Below are 27,712 nucleotides of genomic sequence, written 5' to 3' on the forward strand. Positions count from 1 at the left end.
AGTGGTGAAGAAAAGGATTTTGAAACTACAAGGCTGGAATTGAACAATTTGTAATGATATACTCATTTTTTTCCTTTTAATTCTACAGTCATTTTATTGGTTTTAATCCTCTTCTGTAGTTGGTGTTTTTAATTAAATATATTCAAGGTCAAGTTCTTCTGTGGTCATTTAAAGCCAGAGTGACTTAATACTGCCCCACATGGAAAATTCAAAACTTTTTTAGTCTGGTTTAGTTAACAAGGACAGCAAAAACTGCTAACTTTCAATATTGCTCTGTAGTCAATAGTGATTTCCTCACCTAATGAATTTATGTACCATTAAAGGGGTGTTAACTAGTTACTAATGGAAGTTAGTTGCATGAGAGAGGAAAGGATAGGATGCTTACAGTTCAATTTGTTAAGGATCACACATTTTATCTTTTGTGGATATATAGTACAAACCTTCTGTTAATTATGGAAAGTCTAATTATTAAGAAGCCTCCATCATATAATTTTTCTGGACTAATATTTCTTAGTAAATCAATAAAAGTTTATTTGTGATATCTTTAAATTCTAAGAGGATGACTTGAGTTGTAAATACTGGGGAACTTATCATTTCTTTTGTGATTTCGGTGTTCTTTTGATATATTTAGGGGTAAATTTATTTCTCAAGATGTTTTCCAATCAGATCTTAGAAAATGCCCACTGAACACTCTCTGCTGAAGTATTGGCTGCTAATAGCTTCTGGGAGAAAAGTAGTTACTATCTATAGCTGTGTGCAAAATAATTTGCCCTTCAGGCTTACATGCTTAGTTCCATACCCATGGTCACAAATATCATCTTTGCTAAACTCAGTAGGACTTAAAGGAAAAGGGATATAGATACTTGAAAAGGTGTTATAGGGAGGAAAAATGTTCAAAGGGTAAGGAAAGATACTAGAGAAACTAGGGGTTTCCTGTAACCACAGTCCAGTTTTTTTTATGCATGAAATTGTCAAAGAAAAAAATAAATAAAATACAAGTTAAATATGGAAAAAAATAGAACATTCAGATGTTTTAGCAGAATCCTATATTCTCCTTCAGAACAGATACCCTGAAAAATTATGTCTGACTTCAGAGTACTTTATGTACACTATATGTTATATTTCTTATTCACTGTACATGCAATTTTTATGTCCCAAGGGAGGGAAGATACCAATACGGTGGACATCACCAGAAGCAATTGCCTATCGCAAGTTCACATCAGCCAGCGATATGTGGAGTTACGGGATTGTTCTCTGGGAAGTGATGTCTTATGGAGAAAGACCATATTGGGAGATGTCCAATCAGGATGTAAGTGTGTGCTTGTGGTTTATGAGTTATGAGTTGAGATTAAAACTTCAAGCTGTGCAAGGAAGTGGAGCATAATGAAGCCAGGTGGTGCCTACTTGATGACACCAAAGCTGAATACTTAAATGAAATAAAAAAAAAGTATTCTTGCATCTTGTAAGGGTATGTACTGAGCTGTTTTTAGAACTTGTTTCCCTCAAGCAGAGACTTAAGAATGGAACAAAAAGGAGCATTTTTAACGAGAATGTAATAAAATAATGTGTGTGTTCATGTGCATGTGCAGGCACATCATGGAATATGATGTTTCTACTAAACTTTATTAAGAATATGCCTGCCAACCTGAGCTACAGAGTGAGTTCCAGGAAAGGCGCAAGGCTATACAGAGAAACCCTGTCTCAAGAAACAAAAAACAAACAAACAAAAAAAAGAATATGTCTGCCACCACTTCTTGACTAAATTTTTACAACTGCACCAGTATTTAGCTTACTTAAATTTAATATTCCAAAACGACAAAATTAATAATCTCTACCATGTTATTTCTAATAATACTCTAGGCTTGCACATGAATTTCATCACAAAAATTGAGTCAGGCTGGAGGAAACAATCTTAACTATAATATGAGTTTTTTTAAGGAACTGTGCTTGAATTTATTACATATTGCTATTGCTTAGGAAAAAGATACTATTAGCACATGAGATTAGCACATTTCTTCATGTTTACCAGAAATTTTGAGCATGAAACCAAATATATAAGAAAGCAAGATGAGATGATGCTAACCAATTTCAAGTCACTGCTTATGAGATAACCTCTACAATATTTAGATATATAGATAATATGGACTTTCTCAAATGTGCTGTTTTTAAATATAATAAGTATAGTAAAAATCACACTAAGTTTTCCATGTATTTTCACCAAATTGTTGTTATATCAGAGCATCTAATGCATAGTACCTGGGCCAGCAAATTTAGCATGGCCTAGGAACTTGTTAGTAATAAAAATTCTCAGGATTTTCCCCCTGAGTGGATGATTCAGAAACTCATTCATTGAGAGAAAAGTACTTTGTACATTAAGAACTCTTCCAGATGGTTCTGATTTACATTAAGCTTTTAAAATTACTGCTTTATGTATTTTAAAACAGTAATACACTACGTATTGGAGTTTACAAAAGAGAATTTCTCTGGTTTACAAAATTCTGAACTGTGGTATGGCTAGAATCTGCATCCTGATTTATTTTGCATGAACCATTACATGACTTATATAATAATCTGCATAATAAAAATAATTTTTAGTAGCAACAAATTTCCTATACTATGAACTTTATTTTTGCCTTGATTTGCAAAAGACCTTAATACACATTGCTTTCTCTTATTTAATCTTCCTTTATATAACATTTTCAGGCATGGATAATTTTTTATGTCTACAGTCAGCTAGTATCTTCTTGGGCAATTAAAAAAAAATTCTTATTGAACTTTAAAATATTCCTACCAGTGTGACTGAAAACATCCAATGAGTCTCTTGCCTTCTGTCCCTGAAAACTCTGCTTCTCACATAGGTAATCAAAGCAGTGGATGAAGGCTATCGCCTCCCACCTCCCATGGACTGCCCAGCTGCCTTGTATCAGCTGATGCTGGACTGCTGGCAGAAAGACAGAAACAACAGACCCAAGTTTGAGCAGATCGTCAGCATTCTGGACAAGCTCATCCGGAACCCAGGCAGCCTGAAGATCATCACCAGTGCAGCAGCAAGGTGACACATTAGATGTGCATGATGCCCTCCCTACACAGTGCATGTTCCCCCCTCCCCTCCAACTGTGTTCTTAGAAACCATGGTTCTCAGAACTGGAGAGATACTGTTGGCTTGTCTTTCCTTAACTTGGAGAATAATTCTCAGGTGACTTTAGAATAATGACAAAAATATTACTAGGATTCTTACTTAGAAGTGTCTCTCCAAGCTTAAGTCTGGGAAATATGAAAGCTGAACACATAGCTTATTTTACCTCCATCATTCAAGGAAAAGGAAGGTGAGCTATTTGCTTAAAGCTGTCTTCCAATAGGTGAGCCCAGTCTGATGGTGCTCACCTGTAAATCTGGCCTTGGAGAGGTGGAGGAATCCAAGGTCATTCTCAGACACACAATGAGATCAAGCCAGCCTGAGTTACAGGAGACTCTTAACAAAAACCATCACCAACAAAAACACAAAACAAACCCACAGATCAGGCAGTGTGTGAGTGTGTGATTGGTTATGTGTATGTGTGTGTGTAAATATGTAAATGCATAAGTGGTTCAATTAATTATGAATTTTGACAAAATTTTTATATAAATACTTAATGTAATTTTTAAGATATAAAGGAATGTCCCTAATCTACATCGAAGAAAATATTAAAATTTAAAATACAAGCGTTAATTACAACATTTTGAAAATGAGGCCAAAGGGGAAATGAGTACCCATGTATATACATGTGTGTATTCATTTTTTTTTCTTGAAAAATTCAAGTTCTGTAATGTGGTTTTATAGACATGTGTTGTAAATGGAGTAGCATGATTAAACTAAGTAATGCTTAATCATTTTAGATATTTAACTTTCAGATCAATTAGTTAACTTAACAGGGAGATATCTTAAGATCTTTCTAAGCCAATATCCTAATGCTTATAAACTATTTTCTACAATCAGCATGATGTGCATTAAGTCTCACAGCTTTTTTATCTTATAATGCAAGTGTGTTTCTTTTGATTACAACCTTCCAATCTTTCTCAACTCTCATTTAGAGTAAACTCTATTCTCTCTGTTTCTGTGTTGGACCAGGTTTAAATTCAGCTTGTGATTTCATACCATAGTTCTTTGTGCATCTGTGGATTATTTCACAAGATCTATTCACATTGTCATAAATATTAAATGTATCAATATATGATAAGAACATGCATGAGTTCTCATGTTTTCTTAATCATTTATTGCTGGTGTTTGTGTTATTTACCTCACTCCCATTGATGCAATAGGGAAGGTATTTTTGCAAGATAATTAATTTATTCCTCTTGCTATCCATCTAGAATTGGGAGTACTGGGTAATATTTTAACTCTACTTTTAATTTTTGAAAAAATTCTGTGTTATATGAATTTACATTTCCACCAACAATATTACTTTTTATTCACATCTTCAATAACTCATAACATCTATAGCATTTTAAATTATGCTCATCTTACCAGATGTGAGGTGATTTTTATAGTAGTTTTTATTTGCATGTCCCAATGATAGGTGAATGGTTTGTGTATCAATTCTAACTTTTTCAGGTCCCTTTGCATAAGAAATCTGCGTAAGTCTTTTGTCTATGCTTTATTAAGTCATTTGTGGGTTGTTTGTTGTTAACATGTCAGTTTCTTATACACTGTGGCTATTAACCTACTATTAGCTGTATTGTCTCTAAAGATTTCTCCATTCTTTAGCTTCCTTTTCATATTTTTTAATGATTTCCTTGTCATGCAGAAGCTTTTAGTTTGTTGTAATCATACTTATTTTCTTTTTACTTGTTGGTTTTGCTTTGGTGGCCATATCCAAAAGTCATTTCCAAGACCAATATAATGGTGTTTTTTAAATCTATATTTTTTGTAAGTATTTTATAGTTCAGATCTTATGGTCCAGTCTTTAATCCACTTTGAATTGTGTAGAATGAACATACATGATCAAGATTTATATGATTTTCAATAAAAGGAAGGAAACCTAAATCATGCTTTTAATGTCATTACAAGAGAATGATGGTTTATTAGTTTCATACAACATTTAGCAGTTACTACAGAATTTATTGATGTATCTTTAGATGAGATTTACCATAATTTATTCTATCAAAATTCACCTCTGTTCTGAACTTCACAAGGAGAGAGAGAATGCAGACTCTGTGGAAATCTACCTGGCAGTTTGACAAGTGCCTGGATTATAGACCCGTCCTAGCCAGGGCATATGGTCCTCATTTTACACCTTGAAGCCATTTCTTTTGATCTTTGCTCAGTAGTAACTGTACCAGGGAACAACAACTCTTTAGCTCTCTTCATCTCGTAAGAAGGCATTTAAGCCTTCCACTGGATGATATTATCCCTATAAAGATAAATTATGCTATATGATTTAGAGATATTTAACCTCAGTTTCAGGGATGAAAATAGTCTTACATCAGATTACAGAATGCTAGGATATACACAAGTATCCAATGTTTAAGAGACTTTCTAAATTGATTTTTCTATTATGTGACTTTTTGCTGCTATAGCATTAACTACCTAAATAATTTTGAAATATTTAGTCATAAAACATTAAATTCTAGGGAAAAGATAGATTTTTTTTCCTACAAAGTACCATTGGTTTTAATTTGCTTAATATAAAACTGGGAACTCTATGTTTGTTTATTTTTATAAAGGCAATTACCTTGGGAGACCAGTCAATACAAAGTCATTATCAACCATATTCATCGCCACTCAAGGATTTCAGTATATGTTTTCCTTTAGAAATAAAAATGAATTCCCACTGTTTCAGAGTGATTGTTACTTTTTTTCCAAAACCAATTGAACTCATTTTCTCCTATAATTTTCAAGAGAATGATTATGTACTTTGGATATTTTCGGCCACAAAATAAAATTTACTGCCTCTTATTCTTACCCACTTTGTCGTTTCTAGCAGTTTTTCGAGGAAGGGTCCCTCTGACCATCATGAGCAAATTCTTCTCCTTTTTGCATACCTTGTCCTCTGTCTTCTCTGCATAGATCTAAAGTTTTTATTTCTATGTCGTCTTTGCCATAGACATTTATCTTATGACATTATTTCTCACATTTCATGGTGACAAGCATCACCAGGGGAGTTTACAAAGTGCATCTGACTATGAATCTTTAAGAAAGAACTCTAGAATCCGGTTATTTGATAAAACTCTGGTGACTGTTTTTCCTCAACAGATGAATTTAAGATGCTGTGTTCAGTACCACATGTATGGGCAAATATCTTGGATCACTACATCCCTATTTTTCTAACATTCCTCAAACCAATACTTCCCAAGTACTGGTTTCATGATATCTCCAAATTTTGTTCTGAAACATTCATCTTTCTCTGTCCTACAATTAACCAGATTCCTTATACTGTTTTTCCAGGGGAGTTGAGGTAAATACACCAATACCTATTCATTTACCCAGTGGGGTATAGGAATAACTTTTAACATTCCATCTTGCAACATCTGTTCCTGTCAACTAGACTACTACATTGACTGCCTAATTAAGCTCCTCTTCTGTTTTTCCCTGTACCAAACATCTATCCATATAGCACTCAGATTGTTTTATCCAAACAAATATAACTTCAACCAGTTGTTTATAGCTAATTTGATATTCTCTTTATAACACAGAAGAATTGATTTACTCCTTTGAATGTTCAAAAAGTCTTGCTTTCTCCAGTAACACTTTTCATTCATTCACTAAGTTCTATGAGTGCTTATGGTAGACCTACTGTAGCTGAAGTTTTCCTGTGTCCTGCCTGGCCTGTGGTCAGGACAAATTTCTCTCACCTGCCAGTCCCACAGCCGCTCAGACCCAAGCAAAAACGCAGAGGCTAATATTATTTATGAACTGTATGCCTATTAGCTCAAGCTTATTACTGGCTAGCTCTTACACTTAAATTAACCCATAACTCTTATTTATGTTTAGCCATGTGGCTTGGTACCTTTTCTCGATTCTGCATTCACATCTTGCTTCCTCTGTGTCTGGCTGGAGACTCCTGACTCAGCCTTCCTGTTCCCAGAATTCTCCTCTCTCTTTGTCCCGCCTATACTTCCTGCCTGGCTACTGGCCAATCAGAACTTTATTTATTAACCAATCAGAGCAACACTTAAACAGCATACAGAGTGATATCCACAGCAACCTACTTTCTATGTAATAGAAACTATGTAGTCCCTGGAAATGAGGAAGCCAGATGGTCCTGAACATATTGATAATTATGCTACAGAAGATGTACAATATGCAGCTTATAGTACAGATTATAGGATGAAATAAATAGGTAGCAAACAGAAGCCAGAGCACTTATGGTATGAGGCCATAGTGAAGACCTTGGGATTAGTTTTCAAATGCATAAGGAATCCATTAGAACGTCTGAAGCAGAGAAGTTACATGATGTGATTTGCATAGCTGCTTTCTGGAGGCAAGGTGAACCTGTGAGGAGGAGGGGGTGTTTTAACCTTACAGTTGAGCATTTCCACTTGAGCAGCACACTGGCCTCAATGGTACTTCCAGGTCCTTCAGCACACTGAGCATTTCAGGAAGCAGAAGCACCCACATTCACCCATCCCAGATTTTCTTCCTCATCTCTTTGTCCTTAAGGAGTCAGCTAACGCATCATGCATTTGTTGCCAGATTTTCTGACGATATAATTAAAACCCAAGGCCATTATTCTTTTACAGAATGAAATAGGACAGCGAGCATTCTCTTCATTCTGGATTTTCTGTGTGAATTCTTTAAAACTATAACTCTCTTTGAACAGATCCACAACAGAATCTTTCTATTATGTGTGTCTTTATGAACATCACTTTCTCAGAGTCCATGACTAGAGTAGACTGTAAAGTAGATGGTCAGATGCTCCCATAACCAAGCCTACGTTAGATATCACAAGGCATAGCAAGAAGGGATGTTGTATTAAATTTTACATTATACTCCTTTTTCAAGCAATTGATTTATTTCCTTAGAAGTAGAATAAGTGGGAAAAGACATATATGAGCTTAGTGTGCTGACAGTACGGCAGTGAGACTACACAATCTCAGTTAAAAAGCATCCTTTATATAACATTATGATAAGTCTCATGATAATTATATAGGTAGAAGACGCAACAGCCACTCCCAGATTACATTTGAGTATGGGGGGGAAAAAGGATACTCAGAAACTATATAATGCCTCACAGAATATGAAAGAAAATCACAAATCATTCAGGAACCATTAAGGGATGTGAGTTTAATTTTAGTTTTATAATTCCTTGGAAGTTGAACATAAGAAATTACTTTTGTACTTTATATTAAATTTCTGTAAACAACTGACAGTATTAACCTTTGCAGGCTGGGAAACTCAGAAGAGAAAGGAAAACTGCAAAAGAAACATAGTAGATGTGTCTAAATTGAACGGCATAAACAGTTATACTATAAGACAGGATTTAAAAAGAGATAATAAGGATTATGAGTAGGAGCCTAAGAAATTCTTTTCGTATAATAATAAAAATTGAATATCATCTAGAGGAAGGTGAACTTTCATCTACGTGCAAATGGCAGGCAATGGTTTGGTGGCAGCCTTCCCTCAGAGAAACTAAAAGTGGACAAAGCAAAAGTAAAGAAGGAGGAAACCACTGGAATGTCTGAAAAAGGCTGAAGCTGGGATACAGTAGAGGAACCAGTTCTACCAATGCAAATACTATAGGACATGGTAGCAAATGAGAGGTACAGAGTGGTGGAACTTATTAGCACATACTTCTGGGTCTTACATTTGAAGGGGTATGACTCCGGCACACTCCTGGACAGAGAAAGAGAAAAGAAGAAGACAGGTGGGTGAGGCACAGACACGTGAAACATTCTCTACAGTATAAAAATGAGCGCTACAGGAAGCTGAAAGTTCATGACAGTATGGAGGGGAAGGTGAAAGCTAAGCTGTGTTTGGAGTATTCTTTATATAAACATGAAATCACAGACATGGTTTATGTTTAAGAGGTGAAATCTCAAATTGGTGATATTCATCGCCAATATATCCTTTGTCATTCTTCTTTATTTTATTTTATAATTTAATTTAATTTTACATATCAGCCACGGATTCCCTTGTTCTCCCCGCTCCTGCCCCCCCTACCTTCCCCCAGCCCAACCCCCCATTCCCATCTCCTCCATGGCAAAGACTTCCCTGAGGATTGAGTTCAACTTGGTAGATTCAGTCCAGGCAGGTCCAGTCCCCTCCTCCCAGGCTGAGCCAAGTGTCTCTGTATAAGCCCCAGGTTCCAAACAGCCAGCTCATGCACTGAGGACAGGTCCCAGTCCCACTGCCTGGATGCCTCCCAAACAGATTAAGCTAATCAACTGTCTCACTTATCCAGAGGGCCTGATCCAGTTGGGGGCTCCTCAGCTATTGGTTCATAGTTCATGTGTTTCCATTCGTTTGGCTATTTGTCCCTGTGCTTTTTCCAACCTTGGTCTCAACAATTCTCACTCATACAAACCCCCCTTTTTCTCGCCAATTGGACTCCTGGAGTTTCACCTGGGGCCTGGCCATGGATCTCTGTATCCGGTTCCCTCAGTCATTGAATGAGGTTTCTAGCACGACATTCTCAGCATTATTTAATTTCTAAAAAAGTACTTGTGCCATGGATTACCATGTGACTTTATGGAGGAGATATGTGGTTGTAATATATTGACAGTGAACTACCCTAATTCCAATTTGCAAGTTTATAATTCATCTCCTTGCAACTTCCATATTGCTGTAGCATTCAAAGATCATGATAAAGCCTCTAAACAGCTCAGTTAAAACTTGCAAGTAGCCAAGTTAAATTCTACAAGTACCAAGACACTCACTGAAATGGTCAAAAGCTTCTGTTGAATATAACTACTTTTGGTGGTACCTGGGAAGATTTCAGGCTGCTTGTGTGAGCACTATGCAGTCACTCAATACCAGGAGATTTTTAACCCTACAAAGAAAAGAGAGATAAGCATCCCATGGATATCCAAGGTCTGAACACAGTTCAGTTGCTTCCACCTAGAAAGAAAACTTCCTGTAGAGCTTTGGGAAATAATATCTCCTATAACTCAGAGAAATGTTAAGTGGAATATAAAGAATTAATAAACAGTGGGCAAAACATTGTGGTAAGTGGAACTGTGAGAATCATAAAACTGAGGGGGCAGAATGACTTGGACTTCAGCAGTAGAAGATTGCTGGATTCTTTTCTAGGAACTATTTTGGTTCTTTTGGAGCAATGGTTCTCAACCAGTGGGCCATGACCCCTTTGGAATCATGTTGGAAATCCTGCATATCAGATGTTTACATTATGATTCATGACAGCACTAAAATTAAAGTTATGCAGAAGTAATGAAAGAGGATCACGGCCGGGCGGTGGTGGCGCACGCCTTTTTTCCCAGCACTCGGGAGGCAGAGCCAGGCGGATCTCTGTGAGTTCGAGGCCAGCCTGGGCTACCAAGTGAGTTCCAGAGTCATTTTCGAGTGACAGATCTGAAATTATGGGAGATCTGTTAACACCGAGATGACGAAAAGGAGGAAAAATGTAAAATGGTTCCATTGAGAAATTTAGAAGAAAAACAAATTATATTGTACATCTATGGGGAGGAAGCATGAATCCCTCTCCTTTGCTTTAAGATTCAGAGACCTCTTTGTTAAAATGATCATGATGGAAATGCCGTCGGAGATAAGATGGTTACAAAAGGACAGATACTGGGATTAGAGGTGGGTCATCACTCCATCTGGCTTTTTGTACACAAGATTTCAGTGCTTCTCAACCTTCCTGATGCTGTGACACTTTAGTACAGTTCCTCATGGTATGGTGACCCCTACAACCATAAAATTATTTTCGTTGCTACTTCATAACTGTAACTATGCTTCTATTATGAGTTGTAATATAAATATCTGAAATGCAGAATATCTGATGTGTGACCCTTATGAAAGAATCATTTAACAATAGAAGGACTGCTACCCACAGGTTGAGAACTTCTGCAGGCATGGCTTATTTGCTGAGTCATCTTACTAATGCTCAAAGCTAATTTCCATTAATATTATAATTGATTCAAAGAATCAAAATCCTTGACATAGGAATTTTAAAAAGGCATTCAAATGATTAGGCTGAAGTTGTGAAATGAAATTAACCAATGGCATAAGACTTAAATATTCTAATTAATATATGTATAATGAGGTCCTAAAGACCAAGTCATACAGAGTTAATTGAAATCATTGTAAAGATTGCCTTTCATTACACTGCTCACTATGGAAGCCTCATGTTAATGAATTTACAGCACAAATAAGAGCAAAAGCAAACGACGCTCATCATTTCCATGTTAATGGCAGTAAACAAATGCTGTTTTAAAACACTTCTTACCTCTGAGTACATAAAACAATATTTTTCAGAGAGCTGATGTTTTGACAAATACTTTGTACTTCAAGGATAAAACCTACAGCAAAAAACCAATTCCACTTTATTCTTCAAAATGACTTTGACCTCAAAGTCTGAACTGACGGGTGATTTTGCTCTCTGTGAAATATTATGAAGAACATTTTACAGGGAAGCAAATATGCTAGATACCTAGGCAATTTCATCTTCATATTAAGAATCTTAAAATCAAAGTAACTAATTTTACTATATGGAGTGCTTAAAGTGGACATGAAGCTAAAACTGCTCAAGATTCTCTTAAAAGATAAAGATAATTAAAATAATACAATAGCCTTATTAAGGTTTCATTTGCATAGTATTTTTTCATTGGGGAACATACTTATTCTACATATAACTTTGAATGCATAATGTCTATTCAAGGCTATTTTTCATTACCAGTGGAAAGTTTATATATTTAGTAGTATCTGGAATTTTAATTTTAGAGATAAAGAGATCAAGTCTTGATCCACATTAAAATAAATTGAAAATCTAACATTTCTTCTCAAATATAGGGAACAGGCATCAAATTGAAACTTAAAAGCAAATTACAAAAGGAACTGAAAATGATAAGGGAAAATGTCATTAATATTTTGGCTTTAAGAAATAACTTAGCATTCCCTGAGACTATTCTCAATAAAAAAATAAAATTTAAATAATTTATACCATGCATCTCTAATATTAGTGATCTTTCCTAGTTGTCATGGCATCTGCTCCTTGGTTTAAGAAATATATATCATTCATAATCTTGGTGCATGGAAATAGAGAAATTTGTAAAGAAAAAGACAGAAAAGAATAACCCCTCAATCCTAATGAATCTGGGACATTATTGAAACAAGCTGATTATCAGGAAATTTTCTTGGACTTGGCATTTGGTAGCTGACATTTGTTCCCCTCTACCTGGTGCTAATTGGTATGTAAGCGCTGGCAGCTAAAATAGGAGTTGATGGGAAGAAAAATATGTGTACCTCTTTAATGCAAGGGTATGAAAGCCCATAAAAGAATAATTCACAAACCCAAATACAAGGAGGGAGCAAGCAGGGGAGGAGAGTTATTTTTTGCTTCCCCTGAGCAAACATGTAATTTCCATGATTTCTTTTTAATGACTGCGGTCTGTGGCCAGTAGGCACTGATTTATGAAAAGCTGTAAAAGATCAGGTGGAACTCTGTAGGACATCGTTTACAGCTGCATGGATTGAAACCTATCTAATTTGTCTAGTAAAAGTGTGAGCTCACGGTGCACATCGCCCTGCCTATAAATTTCCCCTTCAGACCCAAAGTCTGGGGCTGGGTCTAAAAAAACCCTGCTGCCTGCAGCTGCTCAGAAAGCTGGATTCCCTTGGTGTGCATGAAGAGACATCACAGGCTCTTCACAGTGAGAGACAAATTCCTATCCATTGATAAACTCTCCAGATGTCCTCTCTGAGGAGGAAAGAAACCAATTTTTATTTGAAATCCCTAGAGAAATCCTGGAAGTGGAAAAATGATACTTTGCAGGACTGGTTATTCTGAGGTCACTGGCATTAAAATTAGGTTCCTTTTTTTTTTTTTTTTTTTTTTGTCTTGGTTGCACTTTGATCCAAGTCATAAACAGAAAAACTCAGCTGGGGTCACTCTAATCCCTAATCCACACGTCCTGTTCTATTTCAATTTGTTTATACTAATTTTCTCCAACTTCTTGTTGAGTCTTTCCAAAGTGTTGAGTTTAAAAATACAAACCATCCTGAGCTGATCCTGAGCTGAGAAGAAAATGTTTCCCATTTTGCTATTAGGCACACTTCATAAATATCCTGAATAAATGGCCTGGGGTTTGATTCTTTGTACCCACAAACCCATAAATAAAAAAGTATTACTATTCATGGGACTAAGGGACAACGTGGGTTCTATGCAACAGCTACTGGAGACGTGGAAACTGGTCTGTGTGTGTTCACTTCCTAGGTACTTTTATATTTCTCACATCCAAGGTACTTTTGTATCTCATTGTCTTGTATTTCAGCCTCATTTGACTTTTCTTACAAAACTTTCACATACTTGACTTAATGTTTCTGTGCACTTTATATATAGTAAGGATGATTTGCCCAAAAAAGTTCATTGTTCAGCTATATTGACTGTAGCTGACAAGAGTAGAGGCAGACTTAAATGTAACATTGCCCTCTGTTCCTTAAATCAGTTTTAAATTTGAAAGTTTCAATCAAATTATTTTAGTGTATCCATATAATAGTATATCAGTTTATAGTTTTCTCAGATGCTGAATCATGGTATCTAGGTCTGGGGCAGGCTGTGAAATTCTTACTTAAAAGCTCAAGTTCTGGGCCAGGAAGATGGCTCAGAGGGTAAAGGGACTTGCTGCCAGGACTAATGAACTGAGTTTAATCACCGTTACCCACATGACAGTGGACAGAGACAACCTATCCTACAGTGTTGTCCTCTGACATCCACATATGCACTGTGGCAAAAGCATGTATAACACACTGTTCTTATACACACACACACACACACACACACACACACACACACACACACACACGGGGGGGGGGATAATAAATAAAATAAAATTTAAAACTCCTCAACTTTATACATTACATACCTTTTGTGTATTAAGGAATGATGGGGACCATCAACATTGGTAGATGAAACTTCCCAATTAAAAGTACATTTGAGATGCAGAGTTGGCACATTTATGAATTCTCCTCGGAGCCATTTTCTTATTTACAACAGGAACATTTCCCCACATGGCCTATGTGATAACCAGTGATTGCTTTCCTACGTGAGACAGCATACAGCTCCAGAGCATCTGAATGCTTGCAGTTACTTAATAAGATATGACTATAATTAACCCCAGCTCAATTTACTTCAGAAATAAAGGACAAAAACATACTAATTATTGTTCACATATCTTGGACTCCTCTGGATCCCCAAGTTAAGTTCCTATATTTATAAATGTTGAATTTTAACACTTCACATTATATATCTAGTGTAGACACATGTTTTTAAGAGGATAAAAATAAAAGCATTTTAAAACTGATGATAATGGGTATTTCATGCCCCAGACTGAATCTAGGAAGCTAGGAATATGCTCTAAACTGAACTACACATTTGGTCTTAGGTATTTTAAAAATACACCAAAATGTCTTAAGAGAGGAATAAAGATTAAATCCAATGTCAACTTCACAAAAGATAAAATATTTTGAACAATAATTCTGATGAGGTAAAAGAAAAACAAGATGCATATTCACAATTATAAAAATTAGACTACTGTAGATAAAGTTTTAATGTAAACAGTATATTCTGTTTAATAATGAGAACAATAATGACATTAGGCGGAACAGCACATCCATTTACAAGAGTTGCCTGTGACCTCATAATGAGCTTGTAAAAGTTATTGACTACTCTAATGAGGCCTCTAATCATAGCCACTTTACAGGGCCATTGCACTATCATATGCATAATATTACACATGACTAAACATATGGCCTCTCCTGCAGCAATTAACAGTATCACACCAATCCATGCATTGTATAAAACTTGGAATTTACTGAAACATTTTCTTCTTGAAGTTTTAAATATGTAAACTGGATTCAATGAGTATGCAACCTATGTTAGAATAATAGCAAATCTCTGCAATTATCATGAAGCATTACTCTAAATATAACCTATACATTTACCTCTCAGCTATGGGACACCTATGTCACTTCTATTACATAAATCCTATTTTACAGATAAGGAAAACAGAAAACTCTCCAGGCCACATAGATAGTATGTGTTATACACTGGATTCCTCCCTGACTCTTCACAGCAAGTATGGATCACAGGCCACATCCTACGATCACAAATACATTAAGAAAAAAAAAAAAAAAAAAAAAAAGGAAAACCAATTTAAACAACTTTCGACCAAATGGTGTCGCATAGCAGTGGGGAGTGTCAGATCCAGTACAAGTTGTGTCTAACTCCCTGTTTTGTCTCTCTTGCCTGAGGAAACCAAGACTGGGACTTAATTTCTGTTAGTGTTGGCTTCTGCATCGATTACAAAGCATACACCATCTGTGCCTAACTGATGCTGCAAAGGTTAACTCTGATGTCTGTGTAGTGTGCTTAGCATAGGGCCTGGAACAATGTAAGTGCTCACAAATTTAAATTTTAATCCACAAACAAGGCCCTTGTAGCGACTTTGTTTTCCAAGTGAAAAAAAAATTAGAGGTGTCAATAATTTCTCCCAGTCTTATGAGTTAAAGGACAGTTAAAGAAAGATGTCACTAAGAGCTAAGAGGGATGAAAAACCAATCAAACAAAAGCAGCCCCACCCTAAGAGAGTTTACTCATAGCTTGCTTGTTTTCACTCTTCGGGAATAGAAACACAGTGTCCACCATTTCCTAAATTTCAGTTTAAGACCTTTTCGTCAACAAATCTGGCTTACCTTCCTGGATGTGCGAATAAGACCATAACTCTGCAAACCAATCCTAAATATGTTCTAATGAATGTTGACAAATGCTGTCAATATAAGTCACAATCTACCTCTGTATCTGTGTCTCTCCGCATATATACATAAACACACACACACACACACACACGTGTGTGTGTGTGTGTGTGTGTGTGTGTGTGTGTGTGTATGCATGTGCAATATCCGTTTGGTGTTGTTTAATAAGGAATAATTTCATGTATTATAATTCACCTGCCATTTTCCAAACTTTCTGTAATTTTTACTTTTAAATGGCATTGGTAGTATTATCAAAATCTGTGATGACTTCATGTCTTGCTGTAAATGTACCTTATATTTCAAATTCTTCTTTATCCACCAAAGCTATACACTCTCTACCAACAATCATTCATTTATGAAGGATTGCGTATTGAAACAGAGTCCATTAAAAGGCAGATAGCAAAGTATTTACTGTGTCATTCCTGCTGCAACTGTATCTAAATTATACCATTTTGTTAATGAATTCAAATGTACAAATACAAAAAGATATGTGTGGTATGTTTACATATTTTGCTGGCAAATTTTTGATGGTTTAAAAAGCTGTGAAGGGCAGAGAAGGGAGCACTTAGATGAGATGATGATTACCGTCTCCTTCCAAGGAGCCAGCTTGAACAGATGAAGACTTCATGGCAGATCAGTTCCTCAAATAAACAGGAACACCGCATGCAGTCTGGAAGTTCCTGCTGCTGCTGGTGTCAGATTTTGACACTTGGCCACTCCAATCACTCTGATTTCCCTTTTTTTGGATGTTTTCTTTTCTTGCAGGCCATCAAACCTTCTTCTGGACCAAAGCAATGTTGACATCACTACCTTCCACACTACCGGTGATTGGCTTAATGGCGTCCGGACAGCACATTGTAAGGAAATCTTCACAGGGGTGGAGTACAGCTCCTGTGATACCATCGCCAAGATCTCCACAGAGTAAGTGGCATACTGGGGAGAAAACTGAGGGTGGTGAATTTCCTCCAGATCATATATATCTTTATTAATGGATTATAAATAAATACCTGATTGTGTCTGTTTAAGATTGATGGGTCATAATATCCACTGTCACAGCAGAGCAGGGCCCTGGCATCCTTTATACAACACCTACATTGACGTATGTTGAGATATCTCCCTTTTCATGAAAAATCTTCAGGATAGAGTCTTCCTAGATAGCAGGAAGTGCTGGTAGATAAGTTAATCCAAACTCCTAATAAAAAACATTATCAGGTACAACATGTATTCCTGTGTATGTACTTCCTGTGGGTTTTTTTTTTAATGAAAGTTTTATATCTGTGGCCATGGGAAACTGAGAAGTGAATGAACGATCTACTAGAGAGATCTACTACATGTCAAAATCTAAAAGCAGTTTATCTAAAAATCTAAAAGCTGAATATCTTCTATTGTCATGCATTACTAAGTGTTTACTCCATGAAGAAAAGCATGCAAAAAACTGAAGCTAACAGTAAGTTTTAAACTGGACATTTTTGTTTAATTTAAAAGAATGGTAGTTCAGGATGACAGTTGGTACTTCATGGGGGATGTTACTCTTAACATAGTTTTCTGTGCTAAAGATCAATAATAACCAATTATGCCATACTGTGTTTCTTAGGGGTCACTCTGAGAAGAATCTTCTTATTTCAGAAACTTTGTTACTAAAGGAAAAGGGTTTCCTAGAGAATCAAGTGAGGGCTGGATATATAGCTCAGTTGGTAGAGTGATTGCCTAACATGAATGAGTTCCTGGGTTTAATCCCAAGAGCTATGTAGCCTGGGTGTAGAGGTGCACACCTGTAATGCTAGCAGTTGGAAATGAAACAGAGGATCAGAAGTTCAAGATCATCCTTATCTACATAAAGGGTTTGAGACAAGTCTGGTCTACATGAAATCCTGTCCCCCAAAAGTAAAAAGATAAGAAAGAACCAAGTTATCCCAGTGAAAATGATCATATTTTTCTCTTACTCTCAGTGTATGGTGACTGGAAATGAGAAAGCAAAAAATAAAAACAACAAAACAAAAAACAAACAAACAAAAAACCAAAAAAAAAATCCAAAAAAATTGGTCATGTTCTTTATCTCTTTGTAAATGAGGTTCAATTTACCTCACTTGCTGATGTGATGTATCCTTTTCTCATCTTCTAAACGTCAATTTTTTTTCTGATCACACATGTGCATACACACACACACATACACACACACACACACACACACACACACACACACGCAAGCTCTTCAAGTCTACCATTCTATCTTATACCTGAGCATGGAGCAGCTCTCTTAACTAAGTTACTAGTAGAGATACAAGGATATTTGGACATTAGAATCTCAAAATCCACATGCTTGCCATTACTTATCAGTTCTGTCCAGAAGTAGGGTGGGCAGGTATTCATTTAGTTCTAGAGGTCTTCATCCAATTGTAAAATGTAAGAAGGTCTTAAAGAAAGATGTTTGTATAGGGCAGATACACTCCAAGTTGACCAAAATACTGTGTCAGAGTCTTTCTCTCTTTGGTCTTCACTTTGTTGAATGTAGCTGTTAGTCATTTCAAGTTCATTTAAGTCTTACCCTCTTCAACTGGGGTATTTAAAAATTATTGCATGTATAAAGACTTTGGATGTTACCCTGACAATCATTTCAACAATGTCACTGTACGGGGGCACATGTTAGATCTCCAAAAGAGGAGTACATAGTGTAATTAATACATGCATAAATACACAACAAATAATTTGTACAATTTGTATGATTGTGTTCAGATCAGTAACATTTAAGATCACAGAAGAACTTGTGAAAGTGTTTATTGTTATTGGGAAGGACAACTTGTCCTCAGAAAGTAAACTTACTTCAGTGCATCTAAAATACACTGACAGTCCTGTTTAAAGTGGAAGGTGATGTTTACTGAGTGGATTTCTTATCCAATCAACAGTACTCTGAGTTTCCGTGGTAGATGTTTTGATCAGCCACAGTTACAGGATATATTTGTGCATTCAAACTTTTTTTTCCTTTGAACATTTTTATACATTCTTATTTTAGTAACATAAACAGTTAGGGTTATGATATACAAGACACCTGCTTTAGAGCCTAGAAGCATGACAAAGAATAACCACACAGTTAAATGTTTCCACCCAATTTTCAGATTTTCAAAGACAAAATTATGCAAATGTTTATTCTCCATAATGAATAATGAAATACTGCATAGAAATATAGAAGGCAGAACACTCTTCATAAGATTAACTGCCAGTTTGTAGTATAAATACAGTCAGCCTTTAGAAGATATGCATGAAGTAAGAAAGCTATTTGTTCAAAACAGGTGAAACAAAAGCATTTTTAATTAAAAATTAGGAATTTATTTGTGTCAACATTACAGTAGTGAACCATAAACTATTTGCGCTGCTACAAAATTTCCTTTCATAATTATTTGCATTTGAATAATTGGTAAGTTTGCATTCAGGAAGCAAGTTTTCCTCTTCTGAGTGTCTCCATTCCTTCAGGCTTGTTCTTCAGATTCTGAGGGTGTTTTAGCTACTGTTCTGTTGCTGTGAAGAGATACTATGACCTAGACAACTTATAAGAGAAAGCGTTTAATTGGATGCCTTGCTTACAGTTTCAGAGGGTTAGTCTCTGACTATCATGGCAGCAAGCATGATAACATGATACTGATACAGTAGCTGGGGCCATACATCTGATCCACAGTTGGAGACAAACACACACATACATCCAGAGAGAGAGAAAGAGAGAAAGAGAGAGAGAGCTAACTGTGAATGGCCTGGGCTTTTAAAATTTCACAGCTTACCCCCTCTGACACACCTCCTCAACAAAGCCATACCTCCTAATCTTTCTCAAACTGTCCCACTAAGTGGAATCTGAGGATTCAAATGTATGAGCCTGTTGGGGCATTCCCATTCAATCCCCACAGATAGTCTTAGTTGTCCCTGTCTTCTACTCCCTACGATGTCTTTTTTTCTCTCTCTTTTGTCCTCAGTTTAGGAACAATGTAGGATCAGTATTTATCACCTTAATAATGTTTCTACCCTGAGTCACTATATCCTGTATGTTATGCATGGCTCCAGCTATATTATTACAAAACTACAGGATTAAAATAAAAAAAAGTAAAAAATGAGAAAAAAGAAAATCCTTACTTGGCTGAGGAATAGGCTCTGTCCATTAAGTAATGTGACTCAAGCACAAACCTAAGACCTGAGTTCCAATGCCAGCATTCACATAAAAGCAAAGCCCAGTAACACACACACACACACACACACACACACACACACACACACACACACAAATACCTACACACCCAGGTGCACTCTCTAATTCCCTATGAAAAGGATAAACATAATCATGCAACATTTCACCTCAAATGCTGTAAGACCCTTAACTTGACACTTTGAGTTTCCTTTTGCCCGTATGTTCTTATCTTTTGAATTTAATTGCTTCAACTGCTATTTTCTTTGTGACATCCAGGCTCAATTCAGTAATGATCCACTTGACCAAATAACCCTAGAAATTCTCTTGGAATAGGGATACACCTGGGTAGATATTGAATGTCTTTCTGTTTCCTTGCTCAATAGACCAAGTCCTGTGAAAAGGTCAGCAGAGTTTTCCTCCCAGATAAATTTCAATAAACTTAGGAATTTCATTAAAATGATAGCTACTTGAGTCCCTAATTTCCACATGAAGCCAAGAAAATGCTTTGAATGATAATTAACATTATTAAGATATTATTTTGCAATGTGAAGTGGATTTAGAGAGGTTCTATCGAGAAAGAAGAGCACAGAGATGAGCAAGGTGATGGAAACGATAGAGACAGGAGAGGATTCAACTTGGGTAATGAACACCAAATAGTAATTGCCACAGGTCATTATTATGCACCCTTTGATGGAATTCCCTAAGTGCTACCCCCCCCATCCCTTTGCCTGCTTCTGACCTGGAGGTATTCTATAGTCTTGAAGTTTTCTATTTCTCTTCTGGATAGGATAATCCAAATGGCATGTGTACACAGAGCATGCTGTTGAGACTGCAGCAGCTGGTAGTCAGACTCTGGACATGGCAGGGTGGTAGACAAGAAGACAAAGAAGTTACAAAAATAGAGGATCCATTTAAAATAAAAACCAGACATGGAATAACCGAAAGGAATAATTTATCTATGTTCTCCAAATTCACATGTAATCTTCTGCATTACAGCTAAACACATATAGGTATACTATTCACTTACATCACTGACTTAGGACTCTAAGGCATGTTTATATAGATTTCTTTAAGAGTATGTTTGAGGATGCCATCTATAGAGAAATAATAAGGAATGCTCAAGCTATTTTGTGGACTGTCAGTAGTTCCTCCTCTTTCTCTCCTTTCTCCTCCTCCTTCTTCAAGACAGGCTCTCTCTATACTGCCCTGGATGTCCTGAAACTCACTATATAGATCAGGTAGCTTGAACTCACAGAGATACATTTGCCTCTTCCTCCTAAGTGTTGGGGTTAAAGACATATATGTTCCTTTTTGTAGTAAATATAAAGCATCTACTAAATAGAACCCATTTTTGAGGGTGCTGTCATTTTGCAAGGTCAAATTAAACTAGAAATTCTGTTCACATAGAATTCATCTGCTTGTGGGACAAGATAGATAACAACAAAATAAATCAGAAAAGTGGCACAATTGATGCTAATAAAAATGGGGAAGGAACTGAAAAAAGAAAAGGAAATAGGAAGTCCAGGGAAGTTGTATTACTTGAAAAAAAACAGGAAGTTCTCAATAGAAGAGAATACTTGAGGGAGGACCTGAAACATGCCCATATCAGAGAAGTAAACAAAGAGTAACTCATAAAATACACTAATTTACCTATTTTAATTCAAGATGAAATTATTTTTCTTGCAATGTTTATTTTAATGATAATTCTGAGCTTAAACTACTTTATGTTTAATAAATATATACCTTTGTCCAGTTATCTATGACCAGACAAAAATAAAGACTAAGGAATCAGCAATTTTAATTACAGTGTTGTGGGTGAGGAATTTGGGAGGAACCAATGAAGATCAAATCTTGGTGCTCTAGGTCTGGTCTTGACTGAAACATTCAGTTGATAAAGAAAGAGCTCCCATCTAAGGGGCCAGCAATGTTTTCACATCAATGTCTTCCTTGGTATAGGTTAGAGTGTACAGTAGACCAACATGCTCACACATGGACTCAGCATAATCAGACTTATAAGTTAGCATCCCAGAAAGGGTATTTCAAGAGAAACAAAGTAGAAGCTTTCTATGTCATAAGACCTGAGTACAAGAAACAATACAATATTGACTTGGATTTTAGCTACCAGCAGTCAAAACAGCCCCTGAAGTGGTCCTGATTCAAGAGAATAGGAAAAAAAAAGATTTCAAAAAGAATGTGTGATTATCTATTTTCAGTTGGAATAATAAATAAAAGTTTACTGTTCTGCCATCACATATTTCCATAAAGTTGTCAGCTTCAGTAACACGTGTATTCTCTGTAATTTTGGAGGAAAGAGTCTGACATCAAGACAGTGGTAAACTCTCTCAGGAATCTCTGTTAAATACAGTCTTGCTTCTTCTAGCTGCTGGTGAATCATGAGATTTATGAGTGACAGCATAACTCAATCCCTGCCTCCATTGGCATATTTTCTTCTTCTCCATGTGACATGCTTGCCAAGACATTGCTTGCACAAGACATTGCTTGCCTGTCTCTTATAAAGATACACACACTGGATTTAGTGTCCACTATTACCTAGTACTCTATTTCCTTAATCCCTGCCTAAATTATATCTCCAAAGAGTGCTCATTCCACACAAAGACATATTGTGAAGTTGTGGGTGACAAAAGACTTGAGAAGCATACTTAACTCACTACAAAATCTATATTCCTACTTAAGATAGGGATAGACTGGCCAAATATAATAACATATCAATGTTTAAAAAAATTAGAAAACCAGGCTCCAAGCATGGGGATATATAATTGTGTACATTTGAAACTAAAAAAGAAAAAAGTGTCTCCTTTCTACACTCTTCAGAACTCCAGGATTCTCATCAGTTTTTTTTTTTTTTTTTTGCTGTATTACAGTGACATGAAAAAGGTTGGTGTGACTGTGGTTGGGCCACAGAAGAAGATCATCAGTAGCATTAAAGCCCTAGAGACGCAATCTAAGAATGGTCCAGTTCCAGTGTAAAGTACCAGAAGGATGTAAGCGATGGGGAAGATGCAGCATCATCTTGAGACAGATGGAAAAGTTGGAGTCACCGGTGAAAGCGCCAAGTCTAATAAGACACTCAGTTATAAGTCCAAATGCCTTAAAATGGAATTGAAAATCTCCTTATTTTCCCCTATCATTTTACAGATGGGTGGGTGGGTGCATTTTGTTTTATAATTGCTTTTTTAATGTTAATTGATGGGGTTAATTAAAATTCTTCAGCTCAAAACGGAAGAACTAGTGTAGAGCCATTGATCATAAACTATCTTAAAAGTTAAACCAAGTTAACTAGCAAAACGGACCTGACAGCTTTGTTATGAATGGCCACAGAAGAAAAGACTTGTGATATTTTTATACACAGAAGAAATCTGTAACAGGTATTTTGTTTCTTTAAAAGCAAACAAAATAGAGGCATTTATACCTCAAACTATCTGGCCATATTTACTACCTTATCTCTTTAGTATTCTCTTTTATCTGTTTAAAACATAGAGATGAAGTTTGTAGTTGTTTTAAATGCTACACGTGTTTAAATGTTACCTTCTTTAAGCATACCATGTAAAAACATGTCTTAATTTGAGGGGGAAAGTGCATATTTATTTTCTTTCGGATGGTTTTTATTGTTTTATATTTATGCCTTGATGATTTAATTTGGGTTTTGTTACAGCCAAGTGCCAAATGCTATCTCAAATTGTCAGCAGTAAGAAACATGTTTAACTAGACCCAGAGAATGATGTGTTCCCTTCTAGAACTGTTGAACAATTCATTTATGTGTACCAACGAAATGAAACTCCTTCAGTGCTCATACAGTAACCAAATCACTCACAGCTTGAATTATTCCACTCATTTTGTCTCTCCATTTATCAGTAACTGTATCCTCCTAATTTAGTGTAATATATTGGCTTGTATGTAATAGATTTTTAACCAGATGTCATACCTTTCCTGCTCTGGTGCTTAGAGGACATCAATTCCTTCCATTCATGAAGGAAGCTTGTTAGAGATCCTTAGATTTGCAACACTGGAAAGATCAAAAAGAAGTTAGATGGTTAGATGAATTAACAGCAGCCTATAGGTAAATGCATGAAGCCAAAAAATAAGTCACTGACTTTGAAAAGTCTCTTAGTATCATTGCTTAAACATGCAGAACTCTTTGTAGAGAATGATGATAATTAAGCTACTCATCTGCATCACTGGGATGTAGGTCAGTTATTCACACATTTTCATCATCAGTATCAGGTATAACTATCTTTGGGTCTTCCATTTCAATGTACCTATTGTGAGTTGGGTGCATGACTAGAAGCCTTGAATTTCTAAACATATTATTAAACATAGCATTTTTGAAATAGCAACTCATCTAGCAAATGAATGAGCATATGCAGGCAATGGAAATTTGTCTCATTGTGAGGATTGTAGACTTGCTGTTCTCTAAAGGCCAATTGTGAGCATGTTAATTAATATTAAGAAGGATGTGCTTGGTAGGCATCCTGCTAACCATACATGCTGAAGCAATATTTTAGATGCTGGTTTCTCATAGGTTCAAGAAATGCACATGTCACAAGAAGAAGACAGTTAAAACAATCCTGCAACAAGTATGTCTATATGCAAAATGGGACACTAAAGAAATACAGCTTTCAATCATAGAGGAAAATTGCCAAATGCTGATCTTTGTAGGTTCAGTATACTAGGGGTTAGGTGTGTACTTTCAGATGTGAAATTGTTTCCCAAATTTTGGCAATGTTCCTTATAATCAAATAATGCTACTAGAATTTCTATTGGACTTATAAGAGCATGAACATTTTGGAAACAGGCTGATGAAATTAATCATAAATTTTGCTTATATTCCCCTGAACGAACTAGAAAAATCTCTAATCAAGTAAGTTACATTTTGGAATATAGGTCAAAACTTAAATCTTGCTTCTATACCAAGTTTCTCATACTAGTGTTCACTTTCTTTGGCAATATTCTGTACACACTCAACAACAATGAATTTCAAAATAAGTAGATGATGAAAATTGTTGAATCTATTGCATTTATTTGGACTGAGTTTCTTCTTTACATTTGAAAATAGAGGTGGTTCACACAATACATCGCTCTTCATTCATCATTTATTTTTCTATATCTGACCACTTATGAATTTACGTTGCATAATCCCTTCCCTGTACATATGTAAACATAACAAGGTACGATTCCGGACTGGGGAGTAGAGGTACTAGAACACTTATGGCCATCTCTTTGTACAGGAACTACATTGCCTTCCCATAACAATGAGGCTACCACTCCCTCGCAAAGTCATGTACCATATTATCTGATTTGTATCTTAAATTTGATTTATAGATTTTATTTATTTCTGGCAACACATCCAGTCTATGCTGTACCAAGTATCTACAAAGCCATGTATAAATATGATATACGATTGGCAGTATGTGTTTACTTTAAACTTACATTTTCAAAACATTTTTCATTTAGTTTATGTTGCACAATGTAGATGGCCTCTTACTAATGTAAAATGATTTCTAGTGGGAACATTTATATTTTTATAATAAACATAATGAAAATATTTTTACAGATTGGAATACAGAAGTCGTCTTTGATGTCTTATTTAAACATGAAATATGTGCTCATTTAAACAGCAAAGTAATGAAGCATTATCTATGTCATTAAGAATGTGCTTTTGGTTTCTTAGTCCTCTTTGTTATTGTAACAAAACTCATTATTATTCCAATTTTATTATCAGAAAGTTTGGAAAAATCATCAGTAATTCTAATTTTCATAGAGAGTAAATATATTCATACTAGTTCTCTTGATTGTGCATCTATTTCACATATACACACACTCTTTACATAAGAATGTAAAATTCTTATGCTCTCACCCCGGTCCACATATCTGGCAGAGGTGGAAGCAAAGTTTAAGCCATGATATCAGGTATAAGTCTCTCATGTCTTCTTCCCTTCAGCCCTTTCTAACAGTCAATTTGAAGCTATATATTTTTACAAGTGGAAAAATCATACTCTAATTCTAATGTAAGTCAATACTAATCTTGTGAATTTATCATTGCTCCTTAATTATCTGAATAGAGATTCTAAAGCCTTGACTTGATTCACAATAGGTAGGGATAAATATTATTCAAATTGACAAATACTCATATCAGTGTTTGTCCTGGGAGGTAGTGATGGGATTATGCCGAAACTATGATAGATATTTCAGAATGGTTCCTGTCCAAAAGAAAGAATGTGGCTGGCATAAAGAAAGCCAGAATAGTATAGATGGGTCAAATAAAATTGAAAAGCAAATAACTAAATTGCAAGCTACATGCTAAGGCATACCTAATACTTGAGGTAAAGTAAATTTCTTGCCATTATAGTCCACTTAAAGAAAGTGTTTTACGCCGGGCGGTGGTGGCGCACGCCTTTAATCCTAGCACTCAGGAGGCAGAGGCAGGAGGATCTCTGTGAGTTCAAGGCCAGCCTGGGCTACCAAGTGAGTTCCAGAAAAGGCGCAAAGCTACACAGAGAAACCCTGTCTCGAAAAACCAAAAAAAAAAAAAAAAAGTGTTTTACACGAAAATGAAGTGCTTTTCGTTCAAAGAGAAGTAAATTAAACTAAGAGACCCAAACAGGCAGAAGTAATTAGGAAAAGAACACAAAACAAATTAGAAGTGATTTTGCCTTGAAGGAGAAATGGCATCTCATCATGTTGAGTGTAGTAGAGAATAAATAGTAACAGATAAGGTGAGTAAACTCATTGGCAGAAAAAAATGTTCATTTGTTCTGTGAGCATTTAATCATTATTATTATAGGAAAAGTGCTTTGTCTGTGAACTACTTTGGTCTAAAACTTTCAATCCTCCTGCCTCAGTTTCCCAGGGATGACATGCGTGTAGCCCTGAGATGTTATCACTGAACAGCCAGGCACTTTGTTCTTGGTAGCCACAAGTCATTCATTAACCACTTACAACAATTTCATGAATAACCACTACTTTGAATAATAGCTACTTTGAATAGAGGAGAAATGTTAAGTTCAAAATTGCCAAGTGACCTTCTCTAGAGTCTAGTCCACTTTTGTGCATAAACGAATTTATGAAGCGAACTAGACCCTTCTGATGCTAGTGCCTTTCAGGCCTGCCATGCAGGGAGTTAACCCCTGTGAGCTACTAAGCTTTCAGAACTCCAGAGTGTATCCTGTACCAGGCCTTGCTCTACCTCAGCTGGTCCCTGGAAAAGATTATGGGCATAGAAACAGCAGAGGCAGGTCATTTTTTCTCACATAGTAAACTGTTGTTGACAAGAAATCTTCAGTCTTACTATAGTCATCTGGGTTGAGATTGTCTTTATTTTTATTTTATTTCTTAATGAAAATAAAGTTGTTTTTACAAAATAGTCTGATCACTGTTTCCCCTCCCTCAGTTCCTCTCAAATCTTTCCTACTTTTCTACCCTTCCAATCCCATGACGTCTTTATCTGTATTAAGAAAACAGACAGCCTAATAAAAAGAAAAATAAGGACAAAACAAGTGGAGCAAACTAACAAACAAAATAGAAAAAAATAAAAAGAAACAAAGAAAGAGCAGAAGGAATGTATGCACTTGTGCCTGTGCAAGGGCACACACACACACACACACACACACACACACACA

General features: G+C 36.0%; 1 protein-coding gene across 1 annotated transcript in view; it reads left to right on the top strand.

The window, feature by feature from the left end:
• The window catches only part of Epha3 (EPH receptor A3), a 132,376-nt gene extending 106,748 nt beyond the window's left edge, over nt 1–25,628 (top strand). The window contains exons 12-15 of the mRNA XM_059277717.1: nt 1,160–1,309; nt 2,859–3,052; nt 16,673–16,828; nt 22,958–25,628. Of these exons, the coding sequence (XP_059133700.1) occupies nt 1,160–1,309; nt 2,859–3,052; nt 16,673–16,828; nt 22,958–23,063 (606 nt within the window). The 3' untranslated portion in view covers nt 23,064–25,628. The remainder of the gene's footprint in view (nt 1–1,159; nt 1,310–2,858; nt 3,053–16,672; nt 16,829–22,957) is intronic.
• Nucleotides 25,629–27,712: the final 2,084 nt, after the last annotated feature.

The sequence above is a fragment of the Peromyscus eremicus genome, chromosome 12 (assembly GCF_949786415.1).
Source record: "Peromyscus eremicus chromosome 12, PerEre_H2_v1, whole genome shotgun sequence".
NCBI classification, from domain to species: Eukaryota; Metazoa; Chordata; class Mammalia; order Rodentia; family Cricetidae; genus Peromyscus; species Peromyscus eremicus.